This window comes from Pleurodeles waltl, chromosome 2_1 (genome assembly GCF_031143425.1).
Source record: "Pleurodeles waltl isolate 20211129_DDA chromosome 2_1, aPleWal1.hap1.20221129, whole genome shotgun sequence".
NCBI classification, from domain to species: Eukaryota; Metazoa; Chordata; class Amphibia; order Caudata; family Salamandridae; genus Pleurodeles; species Pleurodeles waltl.
In genome coordinates, this window is record NC_090438.1 from 116,779,102 (window position 1) to 116,804,997 (window position 25,896).

Here is a 25,896-nt window from a genome sequence, read left to right on the forward strand (position 1 = left end):
TCCTTGTGTTCCCACAGGCCGCGAAACCTTCTGGGCCCCTCGGCCACATGCTTGCTCTTGTCTCCCTTCATGTTGTTCTCCGCTGATAGCCCGATCCTGAAAAATAGAAGCAGAAAGAGGGGTTGCACAGCTCCTGTGTCTTCTTCCCCTCCCCCTCATGCTGCTCACCTCTGCCTCCCTAATCTCCCCATCTTCCCATTCATCCAGCTCCTCTTCATAGTCGAGTTCCAACATATCTTCTTCAACTACATCCAACCTCTTATCAACACCACCACTCATCATCGTGTAGTTAGCTGAAGCATCGTCTTGACCCTCATGGCGCCCACCATCTCTGTGGAAAACCCGGTCATGCGGAGTAGAGAAGGCCGCCGAAGACCCCGCTAGCGCTTCAGACCAACGTGCTGGGGCAGTGTTGCGCCCCGTTGGTGTCGCCTTCTTTCTGCCAACCTCGTGTGTTGGCATTGACCTTCCGTGCCAATCGTGGCCGTGTGCGCCACTGGCTCCCATCGGTCTACCTAACCCACAGGCCGCACCAGCCTCCTGGCCCTTACCGCTCGGTACCCAGACCCAGCTACCCTTGTTAGTTTCCTGTGGCATATTTCCTGCACTCCCTGCGCTCTCTGCTGGCCTCTTTAGCTGCCGGCCGTATGGCGTGACCACCTTCCACTCCATGCACAATTGGGCCCACCTGTCCTCTGTTTCTGCCACTATGCGGCATTGTTCATGTATCCTAGCCTCTAAGTCCCATGCTTCGCTCATGTTCAGCCTGCCTATCCTGCGGGCCACTCAGCCCCACACCTGAAATGGGCTCAGGCGCTCCAACCCCCCCCCCCAGCTTTCTTGGTTTGCCCTTTGCTGCCCTTACCTTTTCCTGGGCCACCCCCCTGCCTGGGGCCCTTTACTCTTCTTTTTCGCTGTCATGGTGGCACCTGCGTATTGCCCCCCCCCGGGGAGGGACAGGTCCATGGGCGTCATCTCTATAATGGGGGCCGGTAGCTCCTGCACCACTAGATCCTGCAAGGTGGCAATGTCCCCCAAAGGCTGCTCCTGTTGTGCCTCTATGCCCCCTTCCTGTTGTTCTGGCGCTGCCCCCTCGTCTTTTGCTTCTGATTCGCTAGTGGGACCGTCACTCTCTCCCAATTGGCTGGAGGGGGAAGCTGCTCCACGCACCCGCCCCACCGCCGCTTTTTTGGCCCTTTTGGCCCTTTCCGGTAATGTGTATGCGGCTACCACTGCCGCTACCCGGCCAGACGCGCTGCGCGTCGGCCGCACCATTCCCACCCAGGCCTGGTCCAAAAACCCAGGCCTGAGGAGGTCAGCTCAGCCGGCTTCGCCTAGTATGCGAAGTGCGGCTTGCACCACCTCCGCGTCATGACTGGTCGCCATGGCGCCGGGGCGGGTCTTCTCAATGTCACTAACTGTCTGCCAAATATAATTATAGGCCGTTACAGGCCCAACAGTAAATTGCTAGGGGCCTGCAGTCGGCGCGCTGCTTCTAAAACGCGCCGCCGCTTATGAGTAAGTTGTTCTGTGTTAGCAGCCCGACAGGAAATTATTTGGGCCACCGCGGTCGGCGCGCTGCTTCTAACGCGCCGCAGCTTATGAGTACTCTTTTTCTGTCCTAATCGGCGGGCGGTGCTTACAAGCCCGCCGGCCGCCAAGAGTACCGCAATGTGTAAAAGTATATAACTGCCGGGAGCCGCTAATGCAGCCCGGCAAAAAAAGACGTGTGTGGTGGCGGACTGCGCCTCGCTTTTAAGGTCGATGCCACCTCTGCGCCGTGTGAAAAAACCCTCGCTTTCCAGGCGGGGCCTGCTCGTCGGCCGAGTTTTTATATAATAAAAATAGGCTCCCCCCGGTCCTGCCTCCACATGGACTTGCCTGTAAAACTTCCCTTGAGACCGGCCAAACTAACCGCACGATGGGCTGCGCGGAAAGAGGCCGGTCCCTCCCCCCACTCCCCTTTTATCCCCACCCTCGAAGCCCACCCCCACTTACCTGGGAGCCAATCCCGTCCTGGCTCCGTCACTTCCCCTTCCCGAAAGAGCCCGCGGAGAGACTAGAGCGGGGCTCTTTCTCTCCGCGGGCCCCTCCATTGCGAGTAATAACGGTGTGCAATAAACGAGCATTCATCAAACCGTTGCGAGTCCGAGTGATTCCTGGAACTCGCAACTCTTCAGACACCTCAGCCTTAGTTGAAACTAATAAACAGCTCTGAATCGAGGAGTACTGGCAGGCTCCCTCTAAGCCCTGGCTTCAGTACCAGCTCAGAAGATTCTGGTCATGAGCAGTGCTTAATATGTACAATATTCATTTTTTCCTTAGGAGCGTGCACGTGCGAATTCCAGGGTGGCCAAGGCGGCCTACTTTTCATTTCACCCCATGCTTCTTTCCTCTACACTTCCTGTCTTTTTTTCCCATGCTCATAGGTTCTGTTTCATCCCTGCTTCCCCCCTTTCTCACTGTTTCCTATCTTCCTCATGTTATGTCTTTCTCTCTCCTGCTCAGGGGAAAAGACAGATGATACAAAAATAAGCCCTGGACCCCCGAAGATTAGTGCCGGTGCCCTCCGTCTGCAACAACTGGCACAAATTAAGCACTGCCGGCAGCATTACAAATGACCCTACTTTAACTTGATAAAGAGATACTTTTGGTGAGCTTCTGCAAAACACCGACGATTATTGCAATGGAATACAAAGATGTGGTAAAACAGGACGCAATCCTGTGCCCTCATTTGTTGCTTTACTGGGGTCAGTAATTGAGGTCTTGCTGCTGGCTGTTTTCTACTAAGCGTTGGGCACAACACGACTATTTATCAATATTACAGGACCATAACAATCCAGGTTTCTTGGAACACGGTGCTGCATTCTTAGAACAATCATCCATATGTTTTCATTATTTCTTGCTGGTTGCAGTATATACTGGTTTTGATCAAAGTCATATTTCCTTGACAGTAGGTTGTGCGTTGAGTCTCATCCCCCAGGTGGGCCATTCCAAGCAGATTGCAAAGAGGATCTCTCGACCATTTGACTTATTGCGGCAATTGAATGTTGAGTGCTGAACAATGTGTACAGAGGAAGTAAACTATCCACAAATAAATCAAAATGCTTGTGCCATTTTATAAATCAAACTCTCCAACATTTAATGATCTTCAATAAAAAACAATGTTCATTTCAAATATGCTACAAAATTCCTGAAAAGATACAGAATTCTGCAGTCGGGTGAGTAAACAGCTTTGTGCTGGTGGTATCTGGAATTGTCAGTGGTGTGGGACACTCTGGCAAACCTGCGGTGAGAAGTTACTGAGCCCATCTTTGTCATCTGCGGCCTATTGCCTTTGTGTTCTCTTGACTCGTACTGAGGAGCATCTAGCTAGAGACCAAGGGCCAGATGTAGCAAGGCATTAGCGCCTCGCAAACGGCGAAAAACGCAGTTTGCGAGGTGCTAATGCTTGCACGCGATGCAGAAACACATTTTGCGAGTCGGAACCGACTCGCAAAATGTGTTCCCGACTCGCAAATAGGAAGGGGTGTTCCCTTCCTATTTGCGACTCGCACTGCGATGTAAGTTGATTTGCGACCGCGAAAGCGGTTTCAAATCAACTCGCAGTTACCATCCACTTGAAGTGGATGGTAACTCATTCGCAAACGGAAAGGAGTCCCCATGGGACTCCTTCCCCTTTATGAATGATCACAAAAGTATTTTTTCAGAGCAGGCAGTGGTCCTATGGACCACTGCCTGCTCTGAAAAAAACCGAAACAAAAGGTTTCGGTATTTTTTTCTAATTGCAGCTCGTTTTCCTTTAAGGAAAACGGGCTGCAGATAGAAAAAAAACTGCTTTATTTAAAAGCAGTCACGGACATGGTGGTCTGCTGTCTCCAGCAGGCCACCATCCCCGTGAGTGCCTAGACTCGCTATGGGGTCGCAAACTGCGACCCACCTCATTAATATTAATGAGGTGGGTCTTTGCGACCCCATAGCAAGTTGCAGAAGGTGTCTGAGACACCTTTCTGCATAGCAAATTGCGAGTTGCAATTTGCGAGTCGGAAGGACTCGCAAATTGCAACTCGCAATTTGCTTTCTACATACATCTGGCCCCAAGTGCCCTTTTCATCACTTGACCTTCAAGATTGCGAGGCAGAGCTGTCAAAGGATACCTCAGCAATGCATTAAATACAGTCAAGAACACAATGCCACGTCAAGTACTTAAGTACACACACAACTAAATATTAAACACAAAATTACAAAAATATTTACAGAATGGCAGGTAAAGAAACAATTGGGGCACCTCCTAAAAGGGTCTTATAAACTATGGAGGGTGCAAAACGTAGTTTACAAAAATTCACACTGGACAACTAATCCCCAAATCTCAGATTAGATCCCACATTTCTGAGGCACGATTGACGTCTTGTGATCCAGCAGCTGCTAAACCTTAAAACCACAAAACCCTATTATGTGCCCATAAAAAAACATATAAAGGATTTTAATTTTGTAAATCAGACCTACTGGCTTTGTCAAGAGTATTCACAATGTTAAAAAAGAAAATCAGGCCTGCAAGTTTTCTACATTCAGGGCTGCATGTCATAATAATAACCCGAAGGGATTCACCACAGTCCTTATAACATTTGCCTTTCATTACCAAAAAGACATGCCTAATAATGCCATAGGGTCAATAATTACTCCAACATCTAACTGGTTTAAGTTGTTTATTGCATCCACCTCAAGCCGACGCTATACACAGCCTCTAGGTTGTAATCTCATTTTCAACAGCTGTCTCAGGAATCTCTGGCACACAGGATGCCTAGGAGTTTACCACTGCTGCTGGAGACCTCAGGGTCACATATACACTTTGTAGTGGTCTGCACCTCTGCGGTCAATGCAGAAAAATATGTGAATTGCTATAAATTCATTACCAGGAGAGGAGCTCCTTTGTTCTCAGGTCTTGTTTCGGATTTCCAGCAGATGTTGCTTCTGGTCCCCTTGCAGTGCAGTCCCTGTGATGCCGCAAAGCCCAGTAGCCCCTTCTGATCTACCTGCTGACATGCACTAGCAGTGCAGGCAAGCATGCAAGGGTCAGCAAAGCCCCTGCTGCCCAAGGGGGCCCCCAATGGACACAGGCAATGTGGTAGGACCCAGGGGCTTCACTGGTGCAGATTGGGGGTAATTCTTTGATTATCACTAGGTGCAGGAGGAGAGGTAGACTTTGCCATCTCTAAGGGAAGAAATTAGGTGCACAAGAGCACCCAGAATCACAAAGGGAATTCAACATAGATGGGTTCCTTGGGCTGGAGATCTTAACAGCACTCCTCCAGTTTCGGCCTGACGCTGCTCCCAGTCGTCAGGGCATCTACAGAGGATCTATATATAATTTTCTTGTGGTGCTCACAAGGCTACCTCTTCCACATAATTCTAAGGCCTTGTGGGGTCAATGTCGATAGGGTTTCACAGAACTCTGTATTCTTGGTGGTGGCTGTGGCCACTAGGGGGCACGCTTCTGCGGCCTTTTGTCCCAAAGAATCTTACTTGAAGGTACTTGACAACTTTTCTACAGTCTCTGGTCCTGTTGTTTCCTTCCTCTTTTATAGCAGCTTTGTTGCAGGGGCCTGGACCAACCCCTTTGTCAAGCCCTGGTTGAATACTGACATTGACTCTTCGTGACAACAGTACCCCATAGTCATTCAATACAGACTAACCTCCTGCTTGTATTACTCATTCACTAAGGCCTTCAGCCACTTGGCAGGGTGTCAGCATGTCTAGTAAGACTCTATAGCGCCTACGTCTGGGGCACACAAAACAGGACCAGTCCATCTTACTTTCTCTCAGGACAAGTCCATCCTTTTTTGGCCCTGAGAGAGTGTCAGGACACTAGTGCTACCAGCCCTGGAGTCCACAAGAGTCCAGGAATACAAGTCTTGAGAGCGGGATCTACACTCCTGATCAGGTTCATCAGTAGTGCTGGATATCCTCCTTACTCCAGTTTCACTTTTTCTAAGCTGTTCTTCTGTGTGCAGGGGTATTAAAATCGGGATGGTGTATTATAGAACAGGAGAGTCATCCCTCGAGTCCAGTGTCAGTGCCAACATCTAGTCCCCCTTTGTCTCACTGTATGGAAGGAATACACAAAGCTCAACTGCCAAGCTCATCACAGTCATGTGACCCAGGGCACAGGCTGCAGGCACCAAACCGTTAGGACTAGGAAATGGCAACTTTCTAAAAGTGACCTTTTCAGAATTGTGACTTAAAATCCGACTTTACGGTTACAGAGGGTTTCAAAATACTATTCTTTTTGTAACAAATAAAACAATTGTACCTGTCTCTAATCAATAGTTACCAATTTATTCAAGTAATAAGGTAACCCAATTTTATCCTATGGGAGCAGTAGGCCTCACAATAGTGAAAAATGAATTTAAGGCTTTTTCATTACCAAGACAAATAACATTTTAAAGAACATGTCCAACGTTTTAAAAACAGTGTACCCTGCGCTATGATCTGTTTTGAGCCTACCCTAGCGGTGATATGTATATATATATATATATATATATATATATATATATATATTATGAGAGGTTTGGGCCTGGGAAATTTTTTAATTTGCCTAGTTGAATAGGCAGCTTAAAATTGCACACAGGCTCCAATGGCAGGCTGACACATTTTAATGGCTACTTAAGTGGGTGGCACATTAAGTGCTGCAGGCCCATTAGTAGCATTTAATTTACAGGCTCTGGGTACATGTAGTACCACTTTACCAGGGACCTACAAGTACATTAAATGTGCTAATTGGGTGTAAGACAATTTTTAAAGGAGTGAGCACCAGCACTGTAGCAGTGGTAAAGTGCTCTGAGTCCTAATGCCAACAAACGAAAATTCAGAAACCAGAAGGGATGAAGGCAAAAGGTTTGGGGTTAACCCTACAGAGAGGGCCAAGTCCAACAATAAGCAACTGAAAGAGTAAAACAGTCTTGATATGAGTTTGTGAACATGCAACTGATATACAAGGGCAGTGACCTGGTATCTTGTACCAATCAAAAGTTAAACCTTTGACACTTTTTATCTGCAGGGCAACGTAGTTTAAACTCTACAGAGCTGAACTACAGTCAAAAAGAAATACAACATTTCTTTTGGGACGTCCATGTGAAATATTAGGCCTGAGCAGGATATAACTAATTCCACTGTCTTGCTGGTGCCTCACAGATATTTTAAATGTCATAATGAAAACTAGAATCACACCCACTACAGATGGTGAGGGTGGACAACAATGATAGGTTAATGTTTATTGCAAACAGTTTTTAAATCCCAAACCCCAATTTCTGCATTGTCTGTGCTGCTACTCCTCCCCTAACCTGTTTAGGTTGCCACTGGCATTGCCGACCTCAAATCTCTGCTAGTGCCCCTAGACCAGCTGGTACTACCATCTAAATTTTGACTAACAAAGTTTACCACTGATAAATGCTCATCTAGGGAAGGCAGGTTTCATTGCTGTTGCCTCTTGTGAAAATGGTTTTAGCATGAAAGCAGCACCAGGATTGGTCTGAGCAGCTCGGACTGCCACTCAGAGACAGCCCTGAGGCCTGTGCAGTTTCTCCAGCCTGGCTGTTAAACACAGTCAGACTGGAGAAACCTAACTGCGCATGTGTGTTTGGCCAGCCTGAGACCGCTTTCCAAACACACATGCGCACTTAGTGCACTATCTCCTCATCCCTCTCGCCCACCTCCCATAGCACAACCCCACCCCTCACTGTACTGCTGGCTGAGCCAGCAGATGAAAAATAAAACAATAGTGGAACTGTTGTTTCATTTTTCATCTCCTGGCTCTTGGCCAGGGGGGAATGCTCCTTTGCGATTTTGGCGGGGCTGCACCTGCTCTAAATTTGTTCTCTCAATATTCCAACGAAGCAAACTGTCGAGCAATCACTTCTACACTTTCATGGGTTTATCCCTACAATTTTTACTAAATTTGGAACGATTCTCAAAAATCCCAGGATATCTACTGGCCCTTTTAGCAGGGTCATCCCCAGACTTTTACCTCTGTCCTCCTATTTTTTCTGACCAGTTTTTATTGGCTTTAGGACTCTGGGCACTTTAATCACTGCTAACCATTGCCAAAGTACATATGGTGTCTGTCTAAATTGTATTGGTGATTGGTTTAGCCATGATTGGCATATTTGATTTACCTGTAAGTCCCTAGTACATTGCACTGGAGGTGCCCAGGGCCTGTAACTCAAATACTAATATTGAGCCTGCACCACTGATTGTGCCACCCACACGAGTAGCCCTATAAACATGTCTCAAACCTGCCACTGCAGTATCTGTGTATGCAGTCTTGCACTGCCAATTGGACCTTACAAGTGTACACATTTGCAAGGCCCATACCTTCCATTATACTACATGTAAGTCACCTCTAAGGTAGGCCCTAGGTAGCCCCATGGGCATGGAGCACTGTATTTAAAAGACAGGACATTGACTGGTGTTTTTTACATGTCCTTATAGTGATATACTGACAAATTCAGTTTTCACTATTGCAAGGCCTATCTCTTCCATAGGTTAACATTGGGACTGCCTTTAAGTATCTTTTAAGTGCAGTTTCCCATTGGGAGCAGATAGAGACCTGAAGTTTGGGGTCTCTGAACTCACAATATTAAAATACCTCTGTTGGTAAAGTTGGTTTCTAGGTTGTCTATTCGAAAATGCTACTTTTTAGGAAGTGGGCATTTTCTTGCTTAACCATTCTGTGCCTCGCGTGCTTGTGGAGTCAGCATCTGGGTCAGACTGACAGTTGGGCTGCTTGTGAATTCCCTCTAGACAGTGACACAAAGGGAGCTGGGTAGTGTCCTGCATATCCGGATGAGTCTCCTGGACTAGAGTGAGGTGGGAGGAGCGGACACCTGCACCTGAAATGGCCGTGTCTGTCCGCACACACTGCAGTCTCCGACCCCCTGGTGTGTGTCTGGGGCCAGGCCTGGGCAAGGCAGGATCTTGTAAACAAGAGACTTTCCTTTGAAGTTTGCCTACTTCAAAGGGAGAAATGGGTATAAGTAGTGGACCCAAAACCCCAGACTCTTACAACACTTCTGAAGCAAGAGGAACCTCTACTAAGAAGAAGAGCTGAAGAGCTGGAGGAGGAGTACTTCCTCTTTGCTGTGTGTGCTTTGCTGGGTTAGTCTGCAGTTGCTGCTTCTGCCTTAGACAGGACAAAGACTGGACTTGGCTGTGTATCCTGCTTGTGAAGTTTTTCCAAGGGCTTGGACTGAGCCAGCCTCCTGTTAAGAAGTCTCAGGGACAGCAAAGACTTCACCTACCAGCCTCTGGGTTCACTTGTTGTGGACCCTAACTCGCCAGGTGGTGCCTATTCCAGTTTCTGGGCCTTTTGGTGTGAAAGCTGGTTGAAAATCAAGAAAAAACAAGTTTTCTGCCACTGATGGCGGACAATGCCTGGTCTGACTCCGCTGCCCGACCCTGCGACGCAGCCTGCAACCAAAAAACGTGGCCCCCACTGGAGTGTGATAACCCCGACTGACATTGTGGGCCTGAGGCTGCCAAAACCCCGCTGACTCCCTTGACTTTGTGAGTCCCGAGTGCCATGTCATCAACATCCGTGACACCTGAATCTGCCGTGGCACCTGCAGCCCCGTGGCGTGACCCCGACCCCGACCCCGTGAGGGCGCCCCACCACGTCTTGACTGCCGGACTTCAACCCCCGCTGGAGCATAAGGAACCAACGCTTCGCACCGCCGCATCTCCCCGCTTCACACCGATCCCTCCACTCCACTGCTCTGCAGCAGAGGAACCAACGCCACACCGAATCCAGCAATACCACGCTTCCCCTACTCCGTGCACTGGCTTGTTTCCTCACTTGGGGGTCGTGGAACTCCGTGACTGGCACCATTGTCATCGGGTTGTTGGGAACAACTCCGCCACGATGCTGTGATAACAACAAAGCATTTGCATTTCTAAGCACTATATTGAAGTTTAATCTTTGAAAATTCATAACTTTGCTTGTGTATGTTGGATGTTTGTCATTTTGGTCTTGTTTTACTGAGATAAATATTGGCTATTTTCCTAACCTGGTTTTGAGTGCTTTTGTGGTGGTTTCACTGTGTTATAGTGTGTGGGTACAAATACTTTACATATAGCCTCTGAGATAGGCCTGACTGCTTGTGTCAAGCTGCCAAGGGGGCGAGCAGGGGTTATCTGAACTGTGTATGTCTCTGACCCTGACTAGAGTGAGGGTCCCTGCTTGGACAGAGTACAAACTGACTGCCAACCAGAGACCCTATTTCTAACATCTACACAAGTTGTGCATTTACATCAATACCTCTTGTCGCATACACTTATTCCTGCAAAATGTCCAACATCTGGACAATCCACAGCAGATTTGTGAATTTACTCAAACTTTCCTACATTTTTCCCTTTTAAGAGAATATTTTTCCGTCTGCACCTCTGCGTAATATGGTGTATCGCCATCCACTTTTCTGTCTGGAAAAACATCAAGGGAAATTTACATGTATTTCCATGCAAAATGTTTCTGAAAACATCATAAAATCCTGAAGCGCTATTCTGCCCTTTACCCTTAACATTTGACTGCATGCACTACCCAAAACTGCATATTTCCCAATTCCAAAGTCATAAATCACATCTGCAGACGTAAATCTTTACAGATTTTTTAAATCAGAACCTAAGAAATCATGCTCAGAAAAATCCTCTAGTTTATGGACTTTAATGTGAAGATGTTTAGCATTATTCCACTATCGGGCACCACCTGTCCAACAAAATGATATTGGACAACATAGCAGTAATTAAAGTTAGAAACTTTAATCCAAAACTGATCATCTAGGTCAGAAAAGTATTAGTAACAACAATGTTATGATTCGACTGGGAATAAAATATAGTCCATGTGCCCAAATGAAAATGTAAATTTAACAATAACATGGATCCCTACCTGCATTCCATTACTGTTATCTTTAAGAAACAACTCTGTTTATTGATTTGTAGGTTATTCGAGACCCTCCAGTCCCTTTTCTGGTCAGTGTTTGGTTTGCTGAATCTCTATGTCACCAACGTGAAAGCAAGACATGAATTTACAGAGTTTGTCGGCGCCACCATGTTTGGAACGTACAATGTCATATCGCTGGTTGTCTTACTCAACATGCTCATCGCCATGATGAACAACTCATACCAACTCATTGCTGTAAGTACATCACTTCCCTTGTCTTTTCAACAATCGTTCATGTCTCCGCTCCATTAATAGTTTTACAGGGCGCGATCGTCTTGATGCAATGGATATACGTCTTTTTGAATGTTTGATTTGTTTTTTAAACTTCCTTTTCTACCTTTGCTCTGTAGTTTTTAGTCATTACAAATTCAGATGAGGTTGTGTATGGGAAGAACACTGAGAAAAAGTGCTTGAAATTGCATTGTATTGCACATCGCCTTGTATCCTGTTCCTGTATCCTGAAATACATAAAACACTTAAAAAGATTATGAGTGGTGGAGATTTTAAGTAAAACATGTGAAGCTGGATGAAGAAAAATACCTACATATTTCAGGTCTGATTTTCTAAAGGTTTCCTTGGCTTGGCATGATTGTAACTGGTGGTTCAAGATAATCTTCAAACTGTATCTTCTGACTTAAGACAGTTCTATGGGAAACCTTTAGTAAGACATGATCTATGGTCATAGGTTTGGTCATTTGAAAGTACTGTGCACTCTATTGTAGAATTGGTTATTACTTTAAAATGGGTTATCAGAGTGAATAGGAATATCCACCAAGTGGCGAGAGTCAGTTAAATGATCACTCATGGACCCTGTGGAGGTTATACTTGCGTTAAACAAAAAACATACATCTCACCACCTGAAAAACCACAAATGCTTAATTTACATGTGAGGATGCAGATTTAAAAGAAGTTATTCAACCTGTGCTCTTTCCTCCAAACCAAACTGATCACTGCAGACGGTCAGCATAAGATAAATGTCCAAAGTACAGAACTGAAGACCAGCAAAGCATGCCTTTACCTGTCTGGACATAAACTTTGAAACTTACTGCCTGAACCTGTGAAATTATCCCTCAAAATTGTCGTTCCAGGGAGTGATCAAAGCATTTCTCTTCCAATACCACCTCACACAGGAATACATGGATAACCGTTTTCCTCAGTGGCCTATTATTCTACTGTTCAGTTTGCCTTTCTGTTTTAGTGTTCTGTATCTGTCCTGATTTCGTTGCACTTTTTGTGAAGCATTCCAAAGCACCCTGGAAAGATTGGGGTTGATAAATATATATATGTTTATTTATTTATTGTTATATATAAAGGTCAGGCTTTATGCTCAAGCGCCGCTATGCGTAATCAAAAGTCACAATCAACAGGAGTAGGCGTCCAGCCAGGCCATAGTGCCACATAGCGTTTGGCCTTGCAAGATGGGACACCTAATGAGTTTGGACGCACAGCCTGGCTATAGGTGAGGCTCTCTGGCTAACCTCAACTATAAATAGCCCAGTGGTGGGGTTCAGTCACCCTTGAAAGGGTTTGCCACAGGACCTAGAGGTAGGTCAGGCCCTGCAGCCAACCTCCTCTGTGCATGGCCATGGAGGACTGAGCGCAGGACCTGTCAAACATCAGGCTGTGCAATCAACCATTCACTGCCCTCTCATATCCACCCAGTACCATAGTTAAGTGCATTTATATTATGAAATAAAACCACAAATGCATGGAATTCCTGAGTTGTGATTAACTCTACAAATCATAGCTTGCACACCTGCCTTGTAAACCATAACTCACACACTAAATGGAAAGCTTATGACCTGATAATATTTATACCAGTAAACGATAAAACGTCACATCACACCTTTAAATTACAGCACATTCATACATAATGAAATAATTCTGTATCCAGACTCATAACATTCATAATGTTATTGGTGATGTGATCTGTCACATCTCTAGTGAGATCAGTTATGTCATTTGAAAGGTCCACCCTTACATCAAGGGTGAGTTTCTGAGCATTGCTTTGGATGTGTAAATTATGGTTTGCGTGAATTGCGTGGCAGGTGTGCGAGCTGTGGTTTGTGGTTGGACGAAGGTGTTTCAGTTTTATAGGGTAACCGTACCTAAAATGTAACAGTGTTTTGTACTTGAATATGTACATACAAACTCAACTGAAAGGATGTTATGGTTCCAATTTTTACAAAGCGTAGGCCCTCCCCCAGCCACTGCCTGTGATATCATAAATGATGTCACAGATAATGTAAAAAATGATGTCATTAGTGACATCTCACATCACCTCACTTTTGTCATCATTGAAGATATCACTGGTGGCAGTACATATCGTCCCATCTTCTGCCAGGCCCTTTACCTTCAGCAGTGCTTAATTTGTAAATAAAAACGTGCCCGTGCTCAAAGCTCTCCTCTTAAACATGCGGCTGCTGCAATTAAATGTGCGAGCATGGTATACTGAGGCAGCGTAACCCTGAAGCCATCTTGGGCCTCATTAATCCATTTACAGCCATTCCCTTTCCCTTCAGCTCCCTCTTGCAGCTTCCTGCTTTTACCCTTTCTGACGTTTTTTCGTTTTTCTCTTCCTCTGTCTTTCCTGTATGTATCTTTTGCTTGCAGTAAATGCTTGAGGCAGAAAAAATAAGTGCCAGCACTGTTAGCGCATCAGACCTTTGTAAGTTAACTTATAAGGGGACGTGTTGTAGGTCGATGGACCTTTTGGCTGCCTTTCGAGTAGTTCCCACCATGTAACCCCATACAAATAAAAATCAATAGCAATCAATAACATCAATAATCATCGGAGTCAGTAATGTCCACATACCATGACCTTTCAGTCATGAATAATCACCCCTTTAGGTAAAAGTTAGAATGTTTATTTCCCTATACTAACAATGATATTATCATGTAACTTAGTCTCACAATCAAATGATACACATAAAGAAACAATACTCGCTGACCAAATCTCCTAAAGAACTGCAATTGAATCCAGGCTTGGACCACTACACAATCTAAGGTTACAGTACAAATCAATAGTAAGAATAGCTGCACAAACAAAATGACATACATTTAGCTTAAGCAAAGAAAAGACATCAAATGTTATTACATGTTGTCACGGTCTTCACGGGGCTTACCGTCGAAGTTGATGAAGGTTGGGGAACGACCCCGATTCCGGCAGGTTCTGGTCTGGCCGAGGTAGGGGCGACCCCTTCCGGTAGCCACGGTGCTGTTTGACAATAGCAAGCCACTACAGTCCGTGCCCTCCAGAAGGAGTCCCAGAGGAAAAACCCCAAAAGGGTAAAAAACCTCCAGCAGGAACTCCCTGAAACAGAAGGAGGACACAAGGGCGTTAGAACTGAAGATCCGAGCGTACAGGAAAACTGAAGACGAAGATAGGTCAGGAAATACTGGATCCACAAGAGGAAACCAGCCGGAGTGTGACTACCACCAAAGGAGTGTTGCAACGCAATGAGCAAGCAGCTGAATTCCCCTTATATACCCCTAGACAGGAAGTAGTAAACAGGAAGTAGAAACACCACCATCTTGGATTGGGGAAAAGAGTATAACATTGAATAAAGAACATGCGTCCAACAAAGAGAAACAGTGCATGCTGGGAAGAGAGGAAGTGGGCAGCATGCTGGGAAAGGGAAAAGGCATGCATAAAAACACCACCATGTGCAGGTATCCGGCTTTTGCCTGTTAATACTGGTAAGTGGTGAAGCAGAAGGTTACATTAATGCTTGAATGTAGAGCGCACTAAATGCGCTATGCGTGGCAGGATCTAGACCCAACTCGGGGTCTTATCTCCTGCCGCGTCTGCCCCTGCGGCAGAAAGAAAAGAAGGGGGCGCGGCGAGTGCCGCGACCCCTGGCCAGACTCGCGGCTTCCCCCGCAGCCTGGCCGCAAGCCGCGGCTTCCCCCGCGGCCTGCATGCAGGCCGTGGTGTTCACCAAATGCCGTGCTGCGGCGGCCTGTGCTTGCGGCCGCCGCAGCCGCCACGGCGTGACAGTAGGTCCCCCCCGAGGCCCCAGGTTTGTGAGGAAAGAGCCGAAAAAATTGACGGACCAAAAGAGGGGCATGAACTGAAGGGGCATCTTCCCAGGAACACTCACTCATAGGGTAGCCTTTCCAATGAATAAGATATTTGAGGCGTCCATGGAAAAACCGAGAGTCACAGATTTCCTGGACCTTGTACTCGGGCACATTATCAATCAACAGAGGGGGAGGACATTATCAATCAACAGAGGGGGAGGACAGGAGAATTGTCTGTGAAAAGGATCAGGAAGGTAAGGTTTAAGTTGAGAGACATGGAATACAGGGTGTATCTTCCAAGTCCGGGGCAGGCGAAGACGCACAGACACTGGGTTAATCTTTTTGAGAATCAGGAAGGGACCATAAAAACGGGGTTTGAATTTGTTCTGAGTAAGTCGGAGAGGTAGGAATCTAGAGGAGAGCCAAACTTTATCATGGACCTGATAGTGAGGAGCCGCACAACGTCTCTTATCAGCTATCTTTTTCATGCGAGACTTAGTGGCCATAAGGTTGGAATGGATAACACGTTGGACACCCCCGTAGCTGTCGAACATAGGAGGAGATGGCAGGAAGATTGGAAGTATCTTTCAGTGGAGTTGGAAAGGCCTTAGGATGGAAACCGTAGGAGCCATAGAAAGGGGAGACTTTCGAGCCGCTGTGTATTGAGTTGTTGTAGGAGAATTCTGCAAGCGGTAAATAGGTAGCCCAATTACTCTGCGTAGCATTGCAGAAGCTACGTAAATATTGTTCGAGGCCTTGATTAAGTTGTTCCGTCTGTCCGTTAGTTTGAGGATGGAACCCTGATAAGGCCACTTCGATTCCCAAGGTCTTACAGAATTGTTTCCAGAATCCGGAGATATATTGAGGACCCCTATCCGATATAATGACCTGAGGTAATCCATGAAGTCGAAAGATTTCTTGTGTAAAGATTTGACCTAATTCTTTTGCCGTTGGTAACTTTCTTAAGGCCGTGAAGTGAGCCATCTTAGTGAAGGAGTCCACGTTACCATTATTACGTGATTTCCCATTGAAGAGGGTAATGAGCACATGAAATCTGTGGAGATAGTGTGCCATGGACCTGGGGGAACTGGTAGTGGACGAAGTAATCCTACTGGTTTAGTACGGGGTGTCTTGGCTTGAGCACATATAGGACAGGATGATACATATTCTTCAGTATCTGTCTTGAGAGTTGGCCACCAGAAGGAGCGAAGCAGAAGTTCTTGGGTAGCTTTCATTCCTCGATGACCTGCGATGGGGAAATCATGGCACATACGTAAGGCTTCAGTCTGTACTAGTTTAGTGGGTAAGAACAGGGCCTTATCATGATAATAATACCCTTGATCTATATGAAGTTGCGGACGCAACTTATTCAGCTCTGTGTCTCCTAGACGGGCATATTCGGACTTGATTTGGTCTAAAAAAGTCTGTACTAAACCAATGATCTTGTTATTGTCAAATAGGTTCTGTACAGGAGAATTGCTGCACTCAGGGTAACGTTGGACAAGGCATCCGCCAGGATGTTCTGAGAACCAGGGATGTATGTAATATAAAAGTCATATTGGCTGAAAAAGAAAGCCCATCGAGCCTGCCGGCTATTCTGACACTGAAAGTTTCTTAAGCACTGTAGATTTCTGTGGTCTGTCCGGGCTTCAAAGGGTTCTTTCGAGCCCATCAGAAAGTGTCTCCATTCTGTGCATGCGGTCTTTAAGGCGAGTAATTCACGTTCTAGCACGGAATAGTTCCATTCTGAGTCAGATAAAATGTGGGAAAGGTAGAATACCGGGTGTTCTAAATCATCATCGCCTTGTCTTTGCAGTAAGGCAGCCCCAATGGCTCTTTCGGATGCGTCTGCGACAACAATGAATTGTTTGCTCGTGTCTGGGTGTCGTAGAATGGGGGCTTGAATAAAAGCTTTCTTTAAGTCTTGAAAGGCTAACTCTGCGTCTTGTGTCCAACAAAAGCCCTTCTTTAGATGGTCTTTTTTAAGGGTTTGAGTAATGTAGCTGGTTCTCTGGGCAAAGTCTGCTATAAATTGTCGATAGAAATTGGCTAATACCAAAAAACACCGAGTCTCCTTGATGGAAGAAGGAGATGGCCAATTCAATATAGCTTGCACCTTGTCTGAATCCATGGCGACTCCAGTTTGGTTAATGCAATACCCCAAGTATTTTACTTCCGTCTGATCAAACTCGCACTTTTCAGGTTTGCAGAATAAATGGTGTTGTCGGAGTCTCTCTAGAACTTGGCGAACATGCTTAGAGTGTTCCTCTGGGTGACCAGAAAAGATAAAAATGTCGTTGAAATAAACCACCACTGTTTGTTGCAAAAGATCGGAAAAGATAGAATCCATGAACCTTTGAAAAATGGAAGGGGCATTGGTGAGTCCGAATGGCATTACTCGATATTCGTAGTGACCAAAAGGTGTTCTAAAAGCGATCTTCCACTCATCACCTTCTTTGATCCTTAAAAGATGGTAGGCTCCTCTGAGATCCAGCTTGGTGAATCTCTTTGCCCCTCTGACTGCTTCTAGGATGTCCTTCATGAGGGGTAATGGGTACCGATCCTTAATAGTGATCTTGTTTAATCCTCTGAAATCAATACAGGGACGCAAATCTTTCGTCTTCTTAGGCACAAAGAAGAGAGGAGCCCCTGCAGGTGAAGAGGAGGGAGCAATCAACCCGCTCTGTAGGTTCTCATCAAGGTATTCCCTAAGAATCTGCTTCTCAGGTTCTGTGAGAGAGTACATTCGCCCGAAAGGAACCACTGTATCTGGTTCTAAAGGAATAGCGCAATCGTATTCTCTATGGGGTGGCAGTTCAGGTTTTTCTGGCTTCTGGAATACATCGGCATATTCCTGATAATGCCTGGGAACTCCCTGTAGGACGTTAATAGAGCCTCCCACCTTAGGGGGTGCTGCTAAGAGACCTTTTGGGGACCAATAATCCCCTGCTAGGTAGCAGTGGTGTTGGCAAAAGTGAGAGGATAAAGAAATAGTTCTTGTTTCCCAGTTGATGTAAGGGTTGTGCCGTGTGAGCCATGGAAATCCCAGGATCATGACGTGGTGTGGTGATGAAATTAAATCAAACGAAAGATTTTCTTGGTGTTTCCCAAACTGCAGACAGAAAGTAGGGGTGGTATATTGTACGGGTCCTGAGGCCAAGAGTGATCCATCCACCGTGTGTACTTGTTCTGGTACTTCCTTAGGTATTTGTGCTATCTGTCGTTCTTTGGCCCATGCTTCATCTAAATAGATGCCACTGGCTCCGCAGTCCAATAAAGCCAGGGTTCTTTCTTCCCGGCCATCAGTTAAGTGAAGGATAACTGGTAAAGGAAAAAGAGCAGTTCCTTCCTCCCTGGAAGAACAAATGGAAGGTATTTCACGATATCCCGTCCTCACCCTTCTCACTGAGGACGGGAGTTGGCGTTTCCCAAAGGCTTTGGTGGACGAATGTGGCAGGTGCGAATTAGGTGACCAGCTGCACCACAATATAGACAAAGTCCCTTCCTTCGTCTGTGTTCTCTTTCACTTGCTGATAAAGGTCCTCGAGCCATATCAATTTGCATTGGCTCTTCCTCAGTAGCCCCCTTAGGTTCAGGACGGACTTCTTCAGTACGATGAAGGAAGGTGCGAGACGTCACTGAGTGTGATGGCAAACGACTCTTCTTTTTCTCCATTCTTCGTTCATTCAACCAATATTCTATCATCAGAGTCTGATCCATCAAGCCTTTAAGGTTCTCTAAATGTCGTGCTGCGGCGGCCTGTGCTTGCGGCCGCGGCCGCCGCGGCGTGACACATGTAGCGAGTATCATCAGTGAGTACCCTAACTAACCTCAGATTAGAATAGCATGTTTGGGCTTCATGCAAAACAATTTAGTCAACACCAATTTGGAAAACATCTAACTATGGCTCTATCAAAATCAGCAGTTGTTACCTAGAAACAAAAGCAAATAGACATAACAATCAGTAACATCATCTTATACCTTGCCTCAGTATGGTTCAGCAAGCTTTGACAGGCTTCGTCAATTGGACATCAGTCTGGTCAGCAACGCATCGGAATTCAGCATTGAAGTTCAGGAAAAGTAAAGTCTCTTCATGCGGTTCGGAAAAGGATAATCGAAAAGTGGTCTCTCGGTGCTGTCTGGTTACATTAGATTTCCTAAAACTACTTCCCACGTCCCTATTGGTTAAAGAATCACATGTTTGCATTAAGTCCAATGAAAGTAGAACCCCAGATCTAAGAATTTACTAGCATACAGTTCACATGTCAATGATTGGCTCCTCTTCTCCTGTTCCCGTTCTTGGGCTTGTCAGGTATCAATATTGTAGCGGCTTATGCTCCAGTCAGTGCATCAATTGATTTCTCCTGGGAAGGTCATTCTTACACATACTACGTTATACATTGTATCCCTAGTTGGTACGGCATATTCTAATAAGCGATTCTCATGAGTCATTACTTTCAGCTAGGAGCATTTGGTCAGTACAGTGGAAAATCACAATTTAAATCGCTAAGCAGCAATGTTATGTCACCTAAGAAATGCAGCTTGACATGAGGCTGTGCAACTAGGCCCAAGACCTCGCTAAAGTTAAGGCCTATGATTAATAAACCTAATACATAACACATAACCTTTAATATGACATACTACTACGTTAATCAAAACATGAGCTCAACATTTCATAATAATAAGCCATTAATAAGTGCACTTCGTGAACATTGGCGCCCACTCAAATAGGCACAACTTCAAATGTATGTATTACTTCTCTACGTTAACTAATTTTCTATGTAAGTTCAACAGTCAGAATACATGAATATTCATTAGTGAATTCAGCGTTAACAGCCTTCAATAATAAGTGGTGGTGCTCTGCACCGGAAACAACAAGCACAAATTAAGCACTGACCTTCAGCCATGTGTGAGGTAGAACTAAACACAGGGCTTGGTCTTTAACCACACCCGCTCCATACCATTTGTACGTGTACAACAACCGTGCAAAGCTTTGGGCCATGCACAATGAGGAATGATGCACAACTTATGCAAAGTGCAAGCAATAGGCTCTTCCCCCTGTCCTCCTGTTTTGGCTTTGTCGGGCCCTCCTGTAGAGTCAAGCCCTACATGCAATGACCCAAATGAGCGATTACATGTGCATCACTATACCTCTATTCAAGCTGCATGTTGAAATGCATATTTTGCATTCTTAATCCATCAATTACAGCACTAGGGGCCAAATGTATCAAAGGTTTTTACCCATTCTATGGCTATGGGAAAATGTGTTAATACATACGGCCCTAGATTTCTAATTCCATAATACGTTCTGCTTAAATCAAAATTGCATGCTGAGACTTGCTGTATTTTGGATCAACGTTTTTATTTTATTGTTGACACCTAGTTAAACTGCCTTCGCTGTCCACAATGATCTGTTTTGTCACCAGTGATGCTGCTGATAATGTCATTTGTGATTTAATCTGTGGCATCATGTGTGCAGTCATGAGTAGTGTTGTGGAGGAACATATATGGCCGCAGTTTCACCCTAAAGTGTGAAATCAGTGTACCTGATAATTCAATAAAATGCTCCATTATTCATCACTGGTTTTACTTCATTTGATGAGACCTGAGAAAACCGTGAGAGCACAAACCAAAGCAGAGTTCAATGCCAGAGACTTAATGTTAGAAATGGGGTTTCTGGTTGGCTAGGGTATGCACCTCAGCCAGTCAGAACCTACCCACTCTAGTCAGGGCTTGGGAGTTACACGTCCAAGATAACCCCTGCTCACCCCCTCGGTAGCTTGGCACGAGCAGTCAGGCTTAACCTGGAGGCAATGTGTAAAGCGTTTGCACAACACACAACACACGGGACGCAAAATCTACACCACAAAGTAAACACAACACTGAGCTATGTAAAAATAAACTGTATTGCACAAAACATAATTAGACCAACATTACACGCAAGTAATACCCTGCTACCTTAGCAGTTGTCAGAAGGTTACACAAGTTACTAATACTCTGCACTAATATGCAGTTGTCACATTAGAACACGTAAGTACTCAGGATTCTGCAACATAAGCAGTAGTCAGGAAGAATAATAAAAAGGGATATGCACTTGTCATGAACAATTCCTAAATACCCATAAAAGAAACATTAGAGAATATACCACAAGTCATATACATACATATCAGCTAGACATGCCTAGAAAGGAACATTAGCACATATATGTAGGTACAGTCAACAGGTGGGAAATTTAAACAACCAAAAGTCTATACTAGGCTCCTAGAGCCTAGATTCCCTAGAAAGTACCTGTTTTCTGGATGAAGGGGGCACTTCCAGTGCCTAAAGGTGAGTGTGGGGGGCCCCCGGCGCTCCGGCGTGCAAAACAGGGAGTCACACGACGTTTTGGGGTGAAGAAGGGCAGTTGGCACCCTCTCCTCATGAACGGGCCCCTCCGGGGGCCTCCGTTCGGGGTGGGGGCCGGCCTCGGCCTTCGCACACCCTGTCCGTGGGATGGGGGCCGGGTGGTGCCCACTACCCAATGTTGGGGCCAAAAATGTGGAAGGGACCTCCGTCGAGGTCTCCCTCTCCAACTTGTGCTGCCACGAAGTGTCCCCGTAAAAGAAAGAGGAGCGTCCTGCTCCTGGTGCAGAGACTGGGGAAGGGGCGCTCCCTGCGCCTTCCCATAGTCCTGCCTCCTTTGAGGAATGACTCTCGGACCCCTCCGGGGGCCCGAGGGAACACTCGCCCGCACCCGATGTGGTGCGCGAGTGAAGGAAGCCTCTCCCGAACCGCCGGGAGGCTTCCTCTAAAAGGGAAGGTGGCTGGTGCCGCGGGGGCGCCACGAGGAGCATGCTTGCTTCGATTCCTTTTTGCTGTGCCCCAGGGGCACAGAGAGGAGCGCGATCCCTGCACTCCAAGGTAAATAGTGAACCCGGCTGCGGCGGTGATCCGGGAGGCAAAATAAGCGCGTTTCTCACAGCGCTAGAGCCAGGCCTGCAGCCTGTGCGGCGGCAGGGATTTTCCTGGGTAAACAAAGAGAGCAACTTGGAAACCAAGCTGTGGGCAAAGTTGTAGAGAGGGTTTTGCAGCGGTGAGGGGCCACAGCACCCTGTCCCTGGGAGCAAACCTAACAAGAAGGTGCACAGGGCTGGTGGGCCCAGCTACAGGCCAGCACAAGGGGTGCAGATGGTGGCAGTTCCTTCTAGTGACCAGGCCGGTCACAGGTCAGCACAACAGCAGCAGTCCAAGGTGGTTTCCTGGTGAGTCCATTCATCAGCGTTCTGTGTAGTTTCAAGTTCCAAGAATGTTCAAATTGTGGGGGAAATTCCCCTGTACTTATAGTCAGTTCTTACAGTGTTTCACAATGGTAGGGAGAGGAGGTTCCAGACAGTTACAACTGGTTCTGGGAGTGCCCCCTCTCTCCTTTCAGCACAGGCTCCAAACATCAGTGGGGGGGGGGTTAACGACCCTATTGTGTGAGGCCAGGGCACAGTCTTTACAAATGCAGGTGTGCCCCGCCTCTATCTTCTCTCAGCCCAGGAAGGCTTTACAATATGTAGATGCACCTCTGTGTCACCTCCACCCTCCCTGTGTTCAGGCTGTCTGAGAAGTATGCACAAAGCTTCAACTGTCAGTCTTCCCAGACCTTGATTGGAGACAAGCTGCAAAACACCAAAGTCATAAGTACAGATAAATGCGCACTTTCTAGAAGGGGCATTTCTGTGATAGTAATAAAAAATACACCTACACCAGTAAGCAGCATTTCTTACCACTGTCACAACCATACCAAACATGCCTACGCTACCCCTCATAAATCAGACAATACCCCTTACACATAAGGCAGGGCATTTCTAATGCAATCCTATGAGAGGGCAGCACTCACAGCAGTGAGACACCAGTTAGGCTGTTTGTCACTACCAGGACAGGCCACGCAACATGGCACATGTCCTGCCTTTCTACATACATGGCACCCTGCCCAAAAGGTTAGCTAGGGCATACCTTAGGGGTGACTTACATGTAGTAAAAGAGAAGTTCTGGCCCTGGTAAGTAAATTTGGATGCCAGGACCCTGTGGCAGGAAACTGCGCACACGGGCTGTGCACTAGCAGGCCTTAGATAGGTTTGACAGGCTACTTCAGTGGGTGGCGCAAGCAGCGCTGCAGGCCCACTAGTAGCATTTAATTTACAGGCCCTGGGTATAGGGATACCACTTTACAAGGGACTTATAGGTAAATTAAATATGCCAATCAGGTATAATCCAATCATACCAAATTTGTAAGAGAGAGCACATGCACTTTAGCACTGGTTAGCAGTGAAAAAGTGCTCAGAGTCAAAATGTCAGCCAACAAAGGTCAGAAAAATAAGGAGGCAAAAGCAAAAAGTCTGGGGAATGACCCTGTAAAAGGGCCAGGTCCAACACTTAAGAAATAAAATGGATACAAAAAAGTGCGTTCTTTGTAAACCTAAAGAGAAAACTTTACTAAAAGAATGAGTCCATGCAACTTAAAAATGTGAACCAGTAAATAATTGAAGAAAAACGAAATTGATTGTTAGAAATGTACGTGAATTAAAAACAATAGTAACGTTCATGACCATTTGTGGAACTTATTTAATTAAACTGAGGTTTAAACTTGACTACTCAGTACATAAACTGAAATGCGTGTGAATATATATCAGCAGGTTACCTAATGATTTTGCAACTCATTCCCTATAACTCGTTGGAAGAAATATAACATATTAATTCGAACATATCAGTATAGGGCAGTGGTTCCCAACCTTTTGACATCTGTGGACCCCAACTTTATCTATACTGGAACCCGGGGACCCCATTGAATCATTATTGGAATTCTGGGACCCCCACTTAGGCATTACTGAAAGCTGGGGGCCTAATCTGTTAAAATGATTACATTTTCTAAGCAGTCATGGACCCCCTGAGGAGGCTTTGTGGACCCCCAGGGGTCCCCGGACCACAGGTTGGGAACCACTGGTTTAGAGGTTATACTGTGCTGTGGTTGGATGTAAATTGACTGGATGCCAGAAGTAAACTGCTCGCTGCTTTAAATAACCACAGATAACTGATGAATAAATGAATAAAAATACGTCGTGTTCAGATGAAAAAGACCAAGGCATCTCCATAAAGGATTTTTTTCCAACACATTCAAAAAAGTATACTCTGTAATACCTGGAGAGAACAGTCTCAAACGATGTAGACGTGTAAAGTATGTAAATCCGAAGTTTACAACAGGAGTTATCAGGGGCGTGGCTTGGTCAGTAAGATTGGGGGTGGGGGGGACTTCAGAATTCCCAACAATCACGCTGGCACATAATGTTGAAATGCATTACACGACAAGCAGCGCGCAAGTGGGGCTTACGGGCAGGGAAAGGGCTGAGATTGGTAGGGGCACTAAGTGAGAGAAAGCACATTATTTTGTGAAATAACTAGCATTAAGAATTCCCAAACACAGTGAGGAAGAGAGTGTGCGTGTGTTTTTTTGTGTAAAATTCCTGGTGAAATCCAACAGACACCTCAACATACTAGACTAAAAGCCCGTGCACCCAACTATCATAAGATGCATTTGTTAGCTGGGGAGGCGGGGTAACACCCCCTCACGCCCGAAGCTACGCCCCTGGAAGTTATTCTCTGGTGGATTCTGTTAATGGGGTCTTTCTCTCCATCAATACTTGCCGGTGAGGATCACACACCAACCTTGAGATCGTAGAACCAGAAAAGAATGCCAATACTGCACTAGATAAGTGCCCTGCAATGCAACTCAAACCACACTACACGAGTGGCCAGGTGAAATATAGATGTCTGTCTCTGTTATGGCCCATTGTGGTGCCTTCACGACCAGTGACTTAATATTCTTTACAGAGGAGTATATTGTCCCTCAGTGTGTTCAAGAAGAAAACTTCAAATTCGCGAAGTTCAGCAAAACAACACAAAAAAAGGACACAGAGTTCACCATTACTCCTACAACTTCTCCTGTTTCTGGGTTACTGCTTTATGTTTGTGGGTCTTATCCCACATGTACATTGCTAGTGGATCTGTTGCACTGGAACACAAGTTGTCCATAAGTGAGAGCTACCAAGGATGTATAGATCTATGTACGTGGTGTATTTGCATAGCACAAACCTCGCCAAAAGGCAGGGGAACACTATGCATGGTCAAAGGCAATGAAACAGTTCATCAGCGAAGGGAGGGGAAGCTGGGAATGATTGGAATGGACTCTTGCTTCGTCATGATGGAGTGTTCTGAAAGAGGCGTGGCTTAAGCTCTTCCTCCCCCACAGTGCAGACATTTGGGAGAGGATAAACCATGAAGCAGTTTGGACTCCACTGCTGGGACACTGAAATCGAATCAGATGATTGTAACTGTTCCCTACGGCAAATGGACTATTCTTATCACCCGAGGAGACATGGAGCTTTAGTATATGGGGACTGACCAGAATACTGCTCCTCTGACAACTTCTTGGCCTTTCTGAGGTGACACTATAGATGGCCTCTCCGACAAGATGTGCTGCCTCATTTTCCGGTCATTGTTTGAGGAACTTCAAGCCTTGCTCTGAGATGTATGGTACCCCAGGATCACAGCAATCTTCATCTTGAACACCCTCTACTTAACAAACACCTGCAATAAAAGCCACGGACATCCCAAAGCTCCAGGAAGAACACCTGGAATAGGGCAGCTACACTTAGCTCTACAGACTGGAACAGAAAGGCCTTCAACGAAAAATCGGATAGAAAAAGCCAAAAATGTTAGCACACATTATATGGCAAAGGGACTCCAGTTTCCCTCAACAATGCAGAGGTTAAACATGTATAATACTGAGGACTACCTAATATATCCACCAGTCCCCACTGACCTTTCCATGGGCATGTCCCACTTGGTATGCCAAAAAAAAA

General features: G+C 45.9%; 1 protein-coding gene across 1 annotated transcript in view; it reads left to right on the forward strand.

Moving 5' to 3' along the window:
* TRPC5 (transient receptor potential cation channel subfamily C member 5) overlaps positions 1 to 25,896 on the forward strand; it is a 961,283-nt gene that overhangs the window by 774,973 nt on the left and 160,414 nt on the right. Inside the window, exon 7 of the mRNA XM_069211163.1 lies at positions 10,990 to 11,185. Coding sequence (XP_069067264.1) covers positions 10,990 to 11,185 — 196 coding nt within the window. The remainder of the gene's footprint in view (positions 1 to 10,989; positions 11,186 to 25,896) is intronic.